Source organism: Sceloporus undulatus, chromosome 2 (assembly GCF_019175285.1).
Source record: "Sceloporus undulatus isolate JIND9_A2432 ecotype Alabama chromosome 2, SceUnd_v1.1, whole genome shotgun sequence".
Lineage (NCBI taxonomy): Eukaryota > Metazoa > Chordata > Lepidosauria > Squamata > Phrynosomatidae > Sceloporus > Sceloporus undulatus.
This window is the reverse complement of record NC_056523.1, coordinates 147,369,836-147,388,677: the sequence shown is the minus strand read 5'-3', so window position 1 is coordinate 147,388,677 and position 18,842 is coordinate 147,369,836. Positions and strand designations below refer to the sequence as shown.

The 18,842-nt window shown below is 38.2% G+C and overlaps 1 protein-coding gene across 4 annotated transcripts in view; it reads right to left on the bottom strand.

The window, feature by feature from the left end:
• RPTOR (regulatory associated protein of MTOR complex 1) overlaps nucleotides 1-18,842 on the bottom strand; it is a 562,842-nt gene that overhangs the window by 212,439 nt on the left and 331,561 nt on the right. For all 4 annotated transcript variants that reach the window (XM_042455637.1, XM_042455638.1, XM_042455639.1 and 1 more), the window contains exons 10-11: nucleotides 17,038-17,113; nucleotides 3,369-3,470 (exon numbers count right to left, since the gene is read on the bottom strand). In XM_042455637.1, the coding sequence (XP_042311571.1) occupies nucleotides 3,369-3,470; nucleotides 17,038-17,113 (178 nt within the window). The remainder of the gene's footprint in view (nucleotides 1-3,368; nucleotides 3,471-17,037; nucleotides 17,114-18,842) is intronic.

The following is an 18,842-nucleotide window of genomic DNA, read 5'->3' as shown; positions in this document are numbered from 1 at the left end:
TCCATTGCCCCTCCCTGGATCTAGAAACATTTCTAGAATGATAATTCTGGTTAGTTTCTCTAACAATTGTGATTTTAATAATTAACAATTTTATGTTTGACTTTTAAAGAACCTTCACGTGAATTAGCATCTGGTTCCAAGTTAATAGGCAGCCCAAGGTGACTGAAAATGAAGCAGTATGAAAGACCTGCAAGGAAGATATTCTGATAGCCTAGCAGGATGTGTATGGGCTTCAGCAATAGGTACAAAGAGGAAAAGCATCATTCTAGAGAAAATGAAAAGAATGAAGACAGACTAAGACAACCAGCCCTTCGAAAGGGCACTATAAACTTTAGTAAGAGCAATTTTTGAAGAACAGAATATGTGAAACTAGTTGGGAATGTACCTAGAATAGTGTGGGAAAATAAGCAAAAGGCAACAAGCAGCAAGTATTGGACACTATTGTTTGGCATATGAGCAGCTACGTTCAGTGCTGGAAACGAATACATAATTATTTATTTAAAAACAGATGAATTGGGGTAATATTTTGTTTCTGATGACAGAAGATTGCCCTAAAAATGAGCAAGACTCTGATGCAAAAGTAAAATAAACTTTTCAACAGATATCCAGAAAAATTCAATCTTTAATAAAAGGAAAAGCTGTTATTTCAAAACAGTGAGGCAAATATACAGAAAACAGTGGACCTGGGATTTAAGCAAAATTGTTCTGCATACACTATATGCAAATGTCTAAACTCCTACTCAAGGCAGAACATATAAATCATGGAGATTTTCTATTAAAATTCCAAGATACCACAGGTCAAACAGCAGCCAGCACCATTATTAAAAGGCAGCAGTGGATAAACCAAAACACTTTCCTTTGCATCTGCAATTAGATTTCGCCTCCACAGGTCAACTGCTAATCCTATTGAGCTGCACCGGATATAGTCTGGAAGGCAAATGCCTCAACAAGCATTAACAAGCTATTGCTCAGCCATGCTCCAAAGCAGGCAGCATTCCTTCCTTGAGAAGCTGCCCCACTTCTCTGTGTGCTACCCTTCAAATTGGAAATTGCATTTTTTCACGTCTTTCCCAGGAAGTCAGAAATTCTAAATAGTCTGATTTTTTTAAAAGGCAGTAAAAGGTAATTTACAAGAGGACTGTTCTTTTGGGACTTGGCAAAAATATCTGGCCAGGTTCTCAAATGTCTCTTGTCCCCAGGGTCAGCCAATGTAAAAAAAAGAGGGTGGGGTGGGGATGGGGGAGAGAGCAGCAAGCCTCTCTTTTAGGTCATTTGTTTATATTTAGAAACACTACAAAGGTTAGCACTACAGGAGTCTAAAATGATTATGTCCTTTGCCAAACTTAATTAACTGCACGATGATTCAAATCTGAAATATGAACTTGACTGCCCTAATGAATTCTCTGAGCTGCTATCTACAGTAGCATAGTCACATCTCCCTAAAAAGTAAAAGAAAGCAGGTGGATATCTTAATACTGCAGCAAAATTAATTATAAGTGCAGCCCTCTGGTGTCAAGTCACTAAACAGAGTTGATGTCAGATAAGAAATCTGTCTGTCTCCTCTGCTTTGTCAGAGATAAACTACCGATCTATTACCTCTCCCCCAACCATATCCCAGGCTTCAGACTTTTTACAAAATGAAGAGCCAGACTCACAGAAATTGATGATACTGTCAGCCATGATGTAAGACATTAGATCTAAGTGGGAATGAGAGTCCTTACCATTATCAGAGAAGGAAATAAATGTCCTTGGACAGGTAAAAGAATATAGCTCTCTATCTCTTAGCAGGAAGAGCCCATGATCTTCAGGAGGGCAAAAGAATGATCAATTGTTCTTTGAGAAGTTCAGGAAATAATAACTTTTGGATTGCTTTCAGAGATAGAATTGCACATTATTAGAAATTGATAAAAATATCAACATATAGCTCTGAATAACTAATAGATATTTCTATCCTCAAACAAATGGGAATATTCATTTTTGCAGATGACTACCAGCAGGACTGTTTAGGCAAAATTGAATAGAAAACTGTAATATTTGTATACTTCTCTCAACTGACACTTGGTCCCTGAATCTGAGCTCTGTTGTTATGTGATGACAAGCTGGCTTTGAGTTATGCAACCCTACGAATGAGAGCCCTTCAAGAGACTCTGTTATTAAAAGCCTTGCTCACATTTTACAAATTCAAAGCAGTGGCTTTTGTTATTGAGCCCATCTATTTGTAATATGCTTTTCCTCTTTTCCAACTACCTTACACTTCAACAAGCACTGCCATCTTTTCCAGCAAGACATGTTGCTTCATGATATGCCAAAACTACATTATGCTTGTTTAGTCATTTTGACATCTAGTACCAGCTAAGCCATGATTTGCTCTCAAACCCATTGATTTGTCCTTTTGATGGTGCATGGTATCCAAAGAACTTTCCTCCAGGACTACATTTGAAATTACAGTGGACCGTTGTTATACGCTGGGGTTTGGTGCCAAGATCCCCCGTGGATAACAAAATCCGTGGATGCTCAAGCCCCATTAAATATAATGACATAACAAAATGGTGTCCCTTATAAAAAATGGAAAATCAAGGTCTGATATTTGAAATTTATATATTTTTTTTTACATTTTCAAACCGTGGATGCCTGAATCTGTGTATAAAAAAATCTGTGTATAAGAAGAGCTGACTGTATTTGACTTCCCCCCCGTCAGCTTTCTTCACTGTTCACTACAGCATGGATGATCCTCTTTTGATATACAATTATATATCTCATCACTTGAGGATCTTCATAACTGCCCTTGACTTTGGACTAGATATTTACTAATCTATAAGATATGTTGTCTGAGATATTTCTAATTAGTTAGTCCCCTGACTCGTCTTTAAAAAATGGTATAACTAAAAAGATCCATTTGTTTAATGCTAACAAGCTGATACATATTTCTCAACAGATATAGGCATGTTGTTACTGTCATTAGAAGCCCACAAATCAGGAATAAGATAGTATGACACATTCCAGTACTAGCTGTTTGAGGAAAGAGCTTTCCTGATATAGATATAAAATAGAGAGATGAAGGAGTTAAAATTTGTAGCACCAGCTAATGATCTACAGACACAATTTATGTTTATCTGGGGAGCATTCAGGGTGGGGCAGTGGGATGGTGCTTATATGTAATGTGTCTTTATCAGCAAAGGTCTAGCAAACAATCAGCTCCAATTAGTCTTGTATACAGTCCACGTAATTTATTTACTCAAACACCATCTGGCAGAGAGCAAGGCAGTCAGGCAAAGGCATGCCCATAAATATACACAGAATACTGCCATCCACATGTTTCATCAGCCTCAGCTAAGCCAGCAGTCTAATTGCTTGCCAAGACAACTCACCTGCAGTACAATGGGAAGCTGTTCTGGTGGATTGCGGTTTTCTACTCCCATCGTCAGCCATACCTGAAATGCTGTTAGCTGTTCAGCAAAGAATGGGCTGTGCTGTTTGGGGAACAAAGGACATTCAGTCATCAAAAACTATCATGACAGTGGCATGCCAGCCAACCAAACAGGAACCCCATGTTTACTTATTTGTTTACTAATTGCAAGCACTGGAAATACCTGTTTGAGGTCTTTTTTAGTTATTGCAATGGTGCATTAGCAATTTTTGTTCAATGGTGATTTCACAGCACCACTAGGAGTTAACTGCTCAGACTTAAAACAATGTGATTCCTAAAGAAATGACAAATCAGTAGGGGAAATCTTTTCTGGAACAAGGCTAAGGTGGTAAATCTCATATGCGCATTTCCCACTCATAAACTTGATAGAGCATTAATTCATTTCCTCTTTTTCATGGATATGCTTTCATATATTTGGTTATGGAACTACCTTTCTGAATCCAAGGTGAAAATGAATCACCAACAATGAGAAATGCATTTCCTTTCTTTTCTTTTGACAAAGGGACTCACAATCCAGACATGCAGTTGTCATCTGATGTCTGCTATGTAGATAGTCTCTGTTTTAACCACAACATCAAATGCAAAATTAATCTCACCAAGGATAGTATTTTTGTTTTTAAAGTATACTAAAAAAAGGTTGGTTTTCTATGACATTCTATGCAAAGCTAAGGAATCTTTTCATTATCTCCTAAATTTGCCAACATCTTAACAGCATATGGATATGAGTCATAATGGTCTATCACACCATATGTCATTGATTCTACTGTTAGTATAGGAACCTAAGATGGTCTGCAGTCCTTCTGGGGCCTTTCCCTATCTCCTGATACTTCATGTAGAGTATTTTGATTTATTTTTCTTTGATGTGGCCCATGTGGAAATAAAGAAATCAAGTTAGCCATTTGAAATGCCCTCCCCAAGCAGATAATCTTCTTTCTTTTTGATAACAAATTGAAATGTTTTATGTCAATGTATTTAAAGTATGCATGTTTTATCTTTGTGTGTTCTTTGCTGCATGAAAAGTGTTAAGGCTCTTTATTTTGTAATTTTAAGGTTCTTACATTACATTTATTATTTTAAAATGTTATATTCTCCACCATGCGATCCATTCCCAGTAAAGTGTGATTAAATAATAAAATAAATGTGAACTGGGAGAGTGGGGAAAGATTTCATTCATTCTTATATGTATTCCATTTTCATTACTATCATGATAGCGTAAGGAGCCACTCCAACAATCACCATGTATTCAAAGCTGTACATTCTAGTTATGGGTCCAATTTGACTATTCCTCAAACCAATCCCACCTCCCACCCACTCTGAACTTCTGGCGAGTGTTTCCTTCCATGCAGACAACCAATGGTGGGAAAAAAGATGATATCCTATCACACACAAATGCCCTTACATTTCTATTTTTTAGCTATATGGTGCAACCCCATGACACAACAAGCTAAAGATCTCAGTTAACTTTGGCTTGTTGGGAGTGATCAGGTTGTTGTGGCATGCTGTTCAATCATTCCCACTCGCAGGCGGAGTAACTAAACTATGCAACTTTTCTCCATGATTGTTTTATCATGCCATCTTGCAGCTGGCAGCTATTCTCGTCTCCTTTGCTCCTTCTCTGGATTCTTTCTTTGGCTTTTTGTGAGGGAAGTTGATACCTATTGGGTGGCACAATAAACAACCATCAACTGTTTAGTTGCTCCTGTTGGAAACAGGGATGTGCTTTCAGTGTGCACCAATTTGTTATCCTACCATGAAAATCCTGCATTCTGGTGTATTGGGTTGGGCAACTTGAAAAGGTTGGGGACCTCATTCCTCCAGAAGGATTTCAAAAAAGCATGTAATGCAAAAAAGCGAACATGGGGGTAATTTCACCAACTTTTTTGCCTTCTCCTGGCCATTCCAGGCCTAGGACAGACCATATTTCCAACAGAAAGGCTGCTGGAAATTGACCTCTGGGTCACTCCCTGTTGGAAAAAAACCTTCTCTTGTGTCTAAAACATCTTGGGACTTTAAAATGTGACAAATTTGCCCCCACACTACTAGAGGGTATTTGGGATCAATTTTGCTCCCCTAAAAATTCTTCCGATGAATTATTGGGGTCCCTGGAAGTCACCTGTGGCTCATGGTCTGCATTGTCCCTACACCTGTGGTAGAATATTGGTTTGTAATGTTAGGTGAATGCAGCTAGAAACACTATTGTCTCTAGAAAGGAATTAATTCCTTAATTACAAGTGGTTTGGAACTCTATACACAATGGGACAATCAACGTGATAAGACACTCTATTGCAAACATATTTCATAAAGTGATCAGATATGTAGACCCCTTCTTAATTTGTTCAATTTATCAATGGACAACACACTGCATTTGGGTTGGAAAAAGGCTGACAATCAATACATAGGCCAGGTTTGTACAGAATAAAAAGCTGGGTTGTGCTTTATTGAATTCTGGGCTGTTGCTTTGTCTGAATCTGTCCCCACAAACAAGACTATCATTTGCTAGCCAACTGCAAAGCACATTTGGAAACTAGGGTTTATTATTGGCTTGTGACCTTTCACTTGTTGAAAACTTGTCATTGCATCTAAACTCAGGGTTGTGGCTTGCTCCTGGCTTGCTGCCCAATCTAAAATAAGACCTTTCAAAAGGGGAATGAAAGAAACAGGCCAGAAATATAGAAAAAAAATCAGTCTTGCTCAATTATCTATGGTGCAATCCATGGCTAAAACAACTATCAGTAAAATAAGCCATGGATTAGAACAAGGCTAAGCAATTACCTCTGGGTCTCTCTCAACACTTGGCAAAACCTATCTTTAAAACAAATACAGCATATCTTTTAAAATATCTTTCAAATATCTTTAAAACAAATATATCTAAAAAGAGGGCATGGAGTACATTAGCAGGCACTAATAGCCAAAATACTTTCCATCGTTTCATGGGGTACTAGTCTTCAGCTATAATTACAACAATAGATGTTGTAACCAATCTTTGTAGGAAACATTAATAGAAGCATAGTTTGCAAGTCAAGGGAAAGTATTAGTCCCACTATATTCTACACTGGTCAGGCTTTATTTGGACTACTGTCTTCATTCTGAGCACCTCATTTTAAGAAAGATATAGATAGGTCACAGCAGGTTCAGAGAAGGGCAACAAGGATTATAAGAGGTAGGGAGAGCAAAACATATGTGCCCTTTTGTTTAATGGTTTAAAGAAGAGTCCAAATTCAGTTGAGGTGCCTCTTGGGAAGGAAGTTTGAGGAGAAAACGGGATGTATGGGATCCTACAGACTATGGCTACTGCGGGATCCAGTCAAATGTGGCTGCAGAGGAGTGACACTTTTTAAAACTTTTTTAAAAACTTCCTCTATTACACATGTGTAAAAAATCACATAGACAGGCTAGAGCTAGGGCATTGGAAGCTTTTCCTAGGCAAGCGCATGGTGCATATATTATTGCCTTTCTGGCACCAATGCAAGACCCATTTGTCCTTTCAGCCTTTTAAATATCTCTTTTTAAGACTTGGTAGTTGGCTGTTGTAATCTATGATGTATCTTATTTCATTATGCTATTATAGGCTTGTTGGATTTTTATCTATGCTGGTTTTTAATTGTTCATGTATTTTACTGTATTTTAATCTACACAACGTAGCCAGATATACTTTGTCTATGAATATCTCAGAGATGGAATAAATAAATAAAATTATGCAGTTTTCATTTTTAAGTACAAGGGTTATTCGTCACAATGGAAATGGCTGATTCATTGCATCTAAAATCCTACCTATAATTTGAAGTTGTACAATCTATTCTGCCACTTTCTATTCCATCTGTAGAGCATTACTATAAAACATGATGTATACCAAGGGAAGACAACCTGTAGGCTTCCAGAAGTTGGATTTCAGCATTACCATTCATCACTGGCAGTACTGGCTAGGGTTAATGGGAACTGTGTCAGAAGGACCACAGGCTTTCTACTCCTCTTATATATACAGAGATCTGTATCATATATTCCTGCCATCATTCTGCTCAACAGTTATAAATCCTATCCTGGTTTGAAAAAAAAAGTAGAATGTTAACACATTTTTAGTATTATTTATTTTTGGTAGGCCATAGTAAGGGGAGTGTATGGAAATACAAAGTGATACTTTTTGCCCTCTAATTCTCAAGTGATAAGATATATAACTGTATACCAAAAGAGGATCATCCATGCTGTAATATTTCTGTGGATAAACAGTGAAGAAAGCTGACAGAGACGAACCCAAATAATTTGAAATGTAGTCCTGGAGGAAAGTATCATTTTGTTTTGTGTTTTGCCCTCTAATTCCATATATTTAGCTTGCAATGGAAGTATACATGGCAGGATATTCTGCCACAGGTTCACTTGCAAATGAATTCCAAGGCCAAAACTTCTTTGGCCATTTCAGTACAATTATAGTGCGAAAGAAAAAAGTCACTGGGTATAGCAGTTTCTGAAACTCAAGTGTTAGGCATGTGAAAAACACAAGCTAAAGACACTGTGACCAGATTACAGAAAGAACAGTTCAGGACTGCAAGCGCCACTTGATCGGATGACACATATTGATTTAGATGGAAAATACCTTGTCTAAGGACAAATGAACTCATTTCAGCTCTAGCCCTTCTCAGGTAAGAGTCTGCAGTATTTCCAATGTTGATAGGACCATGATGTTTTGTGGCCCCAACCCTACCTATCCCTGTGATACAATACAGCACAGCATAACACAACATAATTTCCTTTTGCAAATTTACTTCAATAAACAATGGAGCAACTAGGAGACAAACTGATGGAATATAGAACTATCTACAGTTATTAGTCAGGATGGTTTATTGCCAGAATTAGAAGTCATATAGCTTTGAATACGAGTTGCTAGGGCACATAGAAGTTGCCAATGCTCTCACGATCCTATTGTGAGCATACCATATGTGTCTAGTTGGCCACTGTGGAGGGACAATGCTGGACAAGATGGGCTTTTTAATCTGATCCATAATGCGTTCTTCGGAGGATGACCTTTCTGCATCAAAGCATTCATTATTTCCTAGATATCCCTCCACAGCAGCCAAGAAGCTCTGTGACTGACATTTTTTTATGTTTCAGAAGGGCACATGACAATCCAAAGCATGGTAATGGAAGAGATTTACATGGAAGTTTGCATAGCAGCTTGATAGCTATTCTGATGTTGGAAATTTTGCAAATTTTACAGAGCAATGGGGAGAATTTGCCAGGGTAGTGAGGACTCTTGTAGAGCTTATTAGTTACCCTTATTTGAACCTGCATGCAAATTAAAAGCAGCATCAGAAGCTCTGGTCCACTTTTAGTAAACATCTAGCAGCCAGGTAGTAGGGAAGGGCCTGCATGGAAGTGACAATGCAGCTTTAGAACGACCTGACAACCTTGCTCTCTTATCAACTTTAGCTGGCCACTATTTTTTTTAAATGCCAATTTTATTTCATGTCTTTTTTATTTATTGTTTTTAATTTTATCTTTGATCTTGAAATTCACAAATGAGCCTATAAAAGGCAGATCTTTTCTCAGTCTATCTATGGATTAAACATGGTGGCTTCTTATTAAAGGGGCTATTAATCACTTTTATAATATGATCTTGATACTGCTAAATTTTAACTGCTTATTTTGCTGTATTTTATTGTCAGCGTCTTTCAGTATTTTATGTAACCATCATCATTAAAAAGATACAAATTAACAGGAACAAACATTATTTAATTACAAGTTGATAAAAAAATCATGTGACAATCTTGGATGATTAACTAACTGAAATGTATCAGCAATGTACTGCTACATTTTAAATTCTTGGAAACAAAGATGGTGGATTATATAGATTGTTGTATTAATAATGCCATCTACTAATGATAGTAATTGCATCACTGCTCTGGTTTTATAAAGTCTGATTTCACTGCTGCCCTGTTTATAATTATAATATTTTTGAGAACAAGTTCTAGAAGCAGGAACCAAAAATTTGGTCTGAACTACAGTCATTCAAAGCTTTTCCTTTTTAAGGCAAGGATACAAATTACAGAAGAATGATGTTCTGTTACTCTTCCCCAATTATGTGTCAGACTGCCACCATACCCAGCCAGCATATAGTCCAACATATCTGTAGTTATCTGTTTGTTGGAGGTTGTTCTGCCTGTATCACACATGGCAAGAAACCACACAGTTGAAATTTAGGACAGAATGCTGAATAACAACATCATTGTTTCAAATAAAACAAGATGCAGGCCTGCAGCGATGTCAACACTTTCACCTTTCTTCTCCTGTATGATTTTTAACATATTTGCCCAATAAAGAAGTCAGTGAGTTTTGAAAGCCAGCATAACATATTTTTTCTATTTTTTGTTTAGCTTAATAAAGCTGATCACCGTCCTGTGTATTTTGGATTTTGGCATTTGAAAAAGATAGGTTTTTCCAGTGACTGTGCTTTCTCACTGTGCTTTTGAGCATCACAAAACATACTGTGCTCCCTCCTTCCAACCTTGACTTATTCCATTTTTCACCTAGGCTGTGAATGAGCTCTGCCTGTTAATGTGCCCTTGGTACACTCACTGCAGTTGAAACTATTTGTTCTTTGACCTTGGGAGGTTTGCTATGACAATGTGTAAGAAACTCTATGAGAGCATTTTGACATCTGAGATACTGAGAGTGACGTCTGCCAGCCCAGTTACAAAACTGAATGACTAACCTTAATAATACTTAAGTTCTCTTCCCCCTCGTGGCTAACGCTCGAACCTCCATTAAACCACAATTTCTTATAGGATTACTGCTGGCTGGCAGAAGCTAACTTAGTTGGTGCACGGTAATTCCTGATGGATTGGAGAGCAAAATGTTGATTAGGGCATGGGGAGTTAGGATCAAGAATGTTCAGTAATGTTCAAATCACTGTGTGCAAAAGCAATGTAATGGAAAACTAAGCCCTTCAATTTTACAATGCACAGAGGTTTAAGATATAAATATGACACAAAAGCTGACTAACAGCTAGATGCCAGCAAAGGCAAATATTTATTGAAAATATAGACATCTTCCTTAGCCTATATGGAACGACAGAAATCAATTAAGACCTGGCAAAAAATACAATTATGTGTTGATTTAATTGTTTGCTTTTAAAAAAGGTCCTTCAATACTTTAAGGAAAAGTAAAAGGAAATGATGACAAGATTAATTAAATAAAGTGTAAAAAAAAGAAAATTCACAAATGAGCCTATAAAAGGTAGATCTTTTCTCAGTCTATCTATGGATTAAACATGGTGGCTTCTTATTAAAGGAGCTATAAATCACTTTTATAATATGAGGCTATGGTGCTAAGATACTAAAAATAAAGTGGTCAAACTGAAATAAATTTTCAAACACAAATAAGAATCAGATGCGGAAAAGGATAAATAAGTATTTCCAAATTAACAAGGATTTTTTTTAAAAAAATACATTTTTATGAAAGGACCTTGAAGCCAGTCACATGAACAAAATGGTTATCTGTCTACAATTTATGTGAAGGAATAAGCACTGGCATATTTCCACACATAGATGAAAGGTAGCAATGAATGCTTCCTTCCCCCAATTTCCTCCCCATTGTCCTCATTCTCCTGCTCTTGTGCATGACCTGTGTGTTGTTAAATCAGTTTTACATTACACTGTGATTTAAGCATTGTCTTCAAACCTGATTCACAAGTTGAGATCAAACTGTGACTTGTAAAGCTGGCTTGCAGACAGTAATTAGCTTTCCCAATACAGATGTAATGAGAAGCGGATTCTACAGAACAAGAAAGGAAAGAGGACACTGATGGGGACAGTTTAACTCAAACCATAGTTTTCTGGAGCAGCAGCTTTACTTCTGAACTAGATCTATAGCTTTAATAATAAGAAAATGTGAATTCTTGTTGGGTGCGCATTTAGATGTTTATCACCACCACCAACCCAATTAGGAAACAGAAGCTACAGAAAAATGAGAACCACCAGTAATAGAAAAGGCACAAAGCAAATATAAATAAGTCATTCATTTAGAAAGTAAATGTGTGTGTGTGTGTGTGTGTGTGTTTGTAGTCAGAACTATCATGCCAATATAAAAATATAATTAGAAAGAACATAAAATTCTAAAGATAAATGATGCAAATGTGTAAAACCAACCCTGTATGACAGGTTGTAATACATATATAACAGAAAGCAGGGGAAACGAAACTTGTATTGTATAGGAGAGGAAAAAGCCCAACGTTATTAAGAAAACTCAAAGCAAGAAAAACAAAACAAAAACAAATTCTTTCTGAAGTAACATGTTCCATGTGCTGCTTTGGAAAGTCTCTGTGTATGAATATGTGACTTCTAGGTGAATTACTAGAGACTGGCATCTCCATTTGAAATACAGTTGGCCCTCCACATTTGTGGCTTTGACTTTTGCAGATTTGATTATTTGTGGTTTGGATTATGTTCTCTCTCTAAGTCCTCCAATGCAACTCTGCCAGAAGCTGACCAGAGAGTTGTGCTGGGGAACCCAGACATTCCTAGAGAAAATACTTCTCTGGGCATTTGTAGGTCCTCCAGCATGATTCTATGATTAACTTCTGGCAAAGGTTGACCATACAGTTGCACTGGAGGACCTGGAGATTCCCATAGAGCAGTGATGTCCAAACTCTGGCTCTCCACGTGTTTTGGACTTCAGCTCCCAGCATTCCAGAACATTGGCCAAGGTGGCTGAGGCTTCTGGGAGCTGAAGTCCAAAACACCTGGAGGGCCAGAGTTTCGACACTGATGCCATAGAGGTATTCTCTGAGGTAAAACAAATAGCTTTCTTTTATTTGCAGGCTTTCCACATTCACAGGAGTCCTTTACCTCTATCCCCAGCAAATGCGGAGGGACCACAGTACTTGTTGATTCTGATGATGAAGTTGGAAAGTCTTACTAGCACATTTCCTTTTGGATTGTCTCATCAAAGACTGTAGGGAAATTTGGCCTAGTATCAAGAAATAGGAGAAGAACTGATTGAATTTTTGTAAGGTTTCACTTTTTAACTAGTTTCACTTTCTGACAGTACTCTGGTCCCTATCATATCACATAAGCTAGGGTTCCCTGTATAGAATGAGAAATATCAGGTGTCCAAGCTGTGTTCAGGAAAGGAAAAGCACTAGGGTTCATGTTGCAAACATGTGTTGGATAGTGGAGTACATCAAAGAATTTCAGAAGAAATTTTGCCTGTGCTTTATAGAGTGCTTTGAGTGCACAGATCAAGAAAAACTATGAATTGCTTTTAAAGAAATGGGTGTGCCACAATATTTGACTGTTCTGATGTTTACTATCAGGACAAAGTATGGGGAAGCAGAATGGTTTTCAGTTGGGAAGGGGGTCAGGCAAGGCTGCATTTTATCACCCTATTTGTTTAACCTGTATACTGAATGTATCATATATAAAGCAGGATTAGACTTGGAAGAAGGAGGTGTGAGAACCAGCAGAAGGAATATTAACCATTTTAAATATGCACATGGCTCCATATTAAGCAGAAAATAGCAAAGAACTGGAAAAATTACTGAAGAAAGTCAAGGAAGAAAGTTAAAAGATGGGTTTACAGCTGAACATTAAGAAAATAAAAATAATGACCACAAATGATTTCATAGAATCATAGAATCAATCATAGAGTTGGAAGAGACCACTAGGGCCATCCAGTCCAACCCCCTGCCATGCAGGAAATCCAAATCAAAGCATCCCCGACAGATGGCCATCCAACCTCTGTTTAAAGACCTCTAAGGAAGGAGACTCCACTGTACTCCGAGGGAGTGTGTTCCACTGTCGAACAGCCCTTACTGTCAGGAGGTTCCTCCTAATGTTGAGGTGGAATCTCTTTTCCTGCAGCTTGCATCCATTGCTCCGGGTCCTAGTCTCTGGAGCAGCAGAAAACAAGCTTGCTCCCTCCTCAATATGACATCCCTTCAAATATTTAAACAGAGCTATCATATCACCTCTTAACCTTCTTTTCTCCAGGCTAAACATCCCCAGCTCCCTAAGTCGTTCCTCATAGGGCATGGTTTCCAGACCCTTCACCATTTTAGTCGCCCTCCTTTGGACATGCTCCAGTTTCTCAATGTCCTTTTTGAATTGTGGACACAATATTCCAGGTGGGGCCTGACCAGAGCAGAATATAGTGACACTATTACTTTAAAGCAAATGAGAAGACACTGAAATAGTTCAAAATTCTCCATACCTTGGCTCAACCATTAGTCAGAATGGAGACTGCAATAAAGAAATAAGAAGACTAAGACTTGGAAGGGCAGCTGTGAAGGAACTAGACAAGATCCTGAAGTGTAAAGATCTATAACTGAATACTAAAGTTAGGGTTTTCATGCCATCGCATTTACTGTTTCTATGCATGGTTGTTAAAGCTGGACATTGAGAAAGCTGATAGGAAGAAAATCAACTCATTTGAAATGAGGTGCTAGGTATTGTGGGCTGCTAACAAGACCAATAAATGGGTCCTAGAGCAAACCAAGTGTGAATTCTCCTTAGAAGCCAAGATGACTAAACTGAGGCTGTCGTACTTTGGACATATCCTTAGAAAAGACAATAATACTTGGTAAGACAGAAGGCAATAGGAAAAGAGGAAGACTGCATTATACAGTGGGCCCTTGGTATCTGATGGGGTTTCGTTCCAGTACATCCCCCATGGGTATCAAAATAATGCTCAAGTCCCATTAAATACAGTGGCAGTGAGTTAGTGCCCCTTATATAAAATAGCAAAATCAACTTTTTGGAATTTATATACTGTATTTTAAAAATGTTTTCAAACCATGGATGCTTGAATCCACTGATATAAAATCTATGGATATGAGGTCACTGTACATAGATAAGACTCAATCAAGGAAGCCATGGCCCTCAGTCTCTAAGACCTGAGCAGTGTTGTTGATGATAGGGTGACTTGGACATCTCTCCTTCATAGGGTTGCCATAAGTCAAAGTCCACATGATGTCAGTTAACAACAATAATAAACCAGCACATTTAATTGCTTCATGGCTACTGGTGACTGGGATGCTTGTTTGGGACCACTTAATTAATCTGATGAAGACCTACTGAAATTACTTTTGAAGTTCTCAGTAGTACTTATCTAATCTTTGAGGATTCAAGGAAGCTTTGGTATCCTTGTGGGTTGGAGCCACTTTGGATCTCAGCCTGTACATCTTTGTGGATTGAGGACTACATTTCACAATTTGTACCATAGAATCAACCATGGATTTCTGCAGACTATGGTCTGTACTCAGTTGAGTTCTACACCATCAGGTATATCTTTTCTTGGTTTACGTTTTCTGATCCTCCTGCCATCTTATATAATATATTGCAAGATTTGTTTTCCTCTTTCCCTCTACATATGTGTGGCAATTTATTGCATACGGGTCTTTTTACACATTTTTATTATTTCTCATTGATATGTTCTCCACAATTATATTTTAACATTGGTATAACAATTCTGATTATATTATGTTTGTTTTCTTAATAGAAATCTTTCCCCCTTATTTATATTTGTTTTTCATGTTTACGTATGCCAAACCACACTAAAGCATTTGCTACAGACAAATCCTGAAAAGGTTTTCCGAAAGCAATGTTAAAAAAGTAAGTCAGCAAATCCATTTGACCAAACAGACAAAGTTCCACATATACTTTCAGAGTTAATAAGGGAAATTATGGCATACTTCCATTACCAGATTGTTGATAACTTGCAGTCACAAAACTGCCTGGATATTATTTGCCAAATACAGGTTGAATTGAGGAAGGCATCTTCTCTAAGAAATTTTAACACCCTCTTCTCTAGGTATGATTTCATTTTTTTTATTTTTTTTTGGCTCATTAGCTTCAGGACTTTAATAATTTGTACAGAGGTTTTGCATCTGAGGAAGTAGACGTAAGTCTAAGAAAGCTCATGCTGGCATCTTTTTTATTTCAGTTATTCTCAGAGGTGCTACAAGGTCTCTCTATATACTGATTCTATAGACTAACACAGCTATATCTTTGAATGTGTACAGAAATAATTCATTTTTAAAGCCACAGAGATTAACAAAATACAGTTAGAGAGAATGTGTCCCCCCCCCCACCCTTGGAGGCATCATATTCCTCCTTTTGATGGGAATAGGTGTTACATTCAAAGTGTGCAAATGCTTGTTTTTACATTTCAAAAGCCACTTCTTTTTAAAATACTAAGCAACTTTAGGAAGTATGATTTACAATGGAAAAAGTAGCTACTCCAGTGATTAATATTTTTCAATTTATTTTTCTACTGCAGCCATGAATCCACATTTCTTCATAAGAAAGCACTTTCACAAAGACAGATCTGAAACCTCCTGTCCATGGAAGGCTAATTTTAAACTGTTAAATGGTGGCTGGAGAAAGAATTCAGCACCTATCCCACTGCAGTTCTCCATTCAATCAGGCCAAAACTCATTCTCATGAACAAAATGCTCACTGAGGCTTAAGCATAACCACATGTGTTTGAGTTTCTGTTTAAGCAACACATCAACTTTTGCCCGAGAGAAGACAAAAAAGGTGATTTACAACAAAAACAAAAACTTGGAAGCACCCATGTGCTAAAAATACCTAAATTTTCATCTGATTATTGGACTCTCATGTAGAAAGAAGACTACAAGTATGTTGTCTTCCTTCCTCAGTCTTGTATTGAAATTAAATAACAACTGATTATACTATGAAAAACAATTTGAGATAGAAAAAAAACACCACACCATATTTTATTTTCTCGAGCATCTGTAATGGAATTCAGCCCAGAATCTATCAATGTATCATGACCAAGTAGGCTAATGAGCCTATAAAAGATCCATAATTTAAATGGCTCTGTCTATAAAATGGAAAAGAAATAGCCTAAGGAGTCTCTTCAGTTTGAAAGTATAAGCAACAACCTTTTCAATCTGCCCCTCCAAAATCGACTAAACAAAAAGAGAGAACAAATATACAGATTTATCTGCAACAGGTAAAAAGTTTTTTAAAAAGGTAAAAAGTAAATTATCTTATTTTCCATAGTATAACTCTTCAAAATAGTGTTTGTAATTGTGGTGGTATCAGAAGTGTTAGTGTACATTTAAAAAGTTCTGCTTCAAAATCTTAGCAGTATAAATTTGTCACAATAGTATAGCCTACAAACACAAAACAGAATGCTTCTGTATAATTTCAGGAAGCCATTCCCATACAAAATGAGAATATGCAAACCTCTCTCTGTTGCTATTGGGAATAAAGAGAAGCAAGAACTTAAAAACCAGTTATATAATACTCTGCATTTCATCGTACACTTATTATGAATACATATTCAGTGGCATCCAAACGCATATACAATCAGAATAGAATTGTGTACAACATCCAGTTATAGCCAGTTTTCTCATTTATAAGCACCAAAACAAAAGATAGCATATTAATAAATGCTATGTTAGCTATGTCATTAGAACCAACCAGTCATATGTTGCACAGACTATGGTCTATTGTGTTATGTAAGCTGCTGATCAGCAGCTTACAGATGATTCTTGTTGAATAATAACTTTTAGTATAAGAAGTATAAATATAAGAATTTTTTAGGGTGATTTCTACAGAGTGATTCATATAAGTGTTGATTTAGACACTTACCCTGAATGCAGTTCCCTCTTCTATTATAGTAGGCAACTGAGAAAGGCATATATCTACAGCGAGATCCCAAGCTTGCCTGGAGAAAGATGGAACATGGAAACATTAGAGGTGAATCATAACTAATTCAACAAAAAATGTATGAAATACCAGAAATGCTAACTATACCTGCTACAATGTATAGATCTACATATGAAACAGGAGGGATACAAGAAATATTAGTTTAGTACAGTACTTACTTATGTACCTGAGGTTATACTATACCACGGGTCGGCAACCCCCGGCCCGCGGGCCGGATGTGGCTCGCGGAGGCGGCAGGACCGGCCCCAGCCCGGTCCTGCCACCGCTGCCTCCTCCTCCTGGGCCGCGCAACTGCGCAGCCCTCCTCCTCCTCCACCACCGTGCGGAGGAGGAAGAGGAGGGCCGCACGGCCTGGGGCAGAGGAGGCAAAGGGGGAAGCCCCATGCCACCCTCCCAGCCTCCCCACACGGGACCGCGCCGCCCACCTCCTTCTCCTCTGCCTCCTCCGCCCCGCCCCCAGGCTGCGCGGCGCATGGAGGAGGGGGGAGGAGGAAGAGGGGGGAGGAGAAGAAAGAAGAGGAGGAAGAGGAGGAGGGGGGAGCAGAAGGAGCAGAAGGAGGAGGAGGAGGAGGAGGGGGGAGCAGAAGGAGGAGGAGGAAGAGGAGGGGGAGGAGAAGAAAGAAGAGGAGGAAGAGCAGGAGGAGGAGGAAGAGGAAGAGGGGGGAGCAGAAGGAGGAGGAGGGAGGGAGGAAGAGGTGGTGAGTGGCCAGAGGCCTCAAGGTTTTTTAAATTTTTATTTTGGGTGCTTTTAATGCTAACAAGTCTCCCTTGTTTTGACAGTGATAGTGATGGTGATGATGATGATGATGATGATGATGATATGAGTCAGCTTGAGGGGCATGTAGGCACTGTTTCTTAAGCCAAGAGAGTGTCACCTTCCAAAGTGTGTTTTGGGTGCTTTGAATGCTAACAAGTCTCCCTTGTTTTGACAGTGATAGTGTGATGATGATGATGATGATGATGATGAGAGTCAGCTTGAGAGGCATGCACGCACTGTTTCTGAAGCCAAGAGAGTGTGACTTTCCAAAGTGCCTTTTCTGTGTGTTTTTGGTTCCTTAATGGTGATATTGATATCAGAAAGCCTCTGAGGCAAGGCCAATGTAAACTGCTGTGATTTTTACAAACTCATGCGCAGTGAAGAAAAACCAAAGTCCCTTGACCAAGTACACACTTCTGAGAAGTACACTTGGTGCAAGAACTGTGAAACCACCTTGACATGATCAGTATGCATAGCCATGTGAACCCATGTTGAGTGTGAAACCCAAAGAGTTTGGTTATGCAATAAGCCTCTGAAATATGCAAGAGGCCATCTTAAGTAAAGCCATGTTCAATGCCCAAATGTGCTGTTTGGAATGGGGGGGGGGGGGGGGGTTGGCCAGAAAGGGAAGTCCATTTCTGCCATCTGTCTAGGAATAATGCCCAAATGTCCTCCATTTTGATCATGCCTAAGAAACATGCATTTAGATTAACATTTTTTAAAAATCATAAAACATTTTTTTGCATGTCCTCCATTTTTCAAAAATGTGTCCTACATTTGAAAATGTTGTCCTATATTATTCCCCCTCCCCGCTGTCTGGGGGACACCAACCCGGCTCAAAAAGGTTGCCTACCCCTGTACTATACTATTCAATTTTTAGATTTTTTTCAGGCCAGCTATCTATTTCGAATTAAACAATTTTAAACAACTCATAATTTTAGAACAGTAACACAGAACGTTAGCAAAGCTT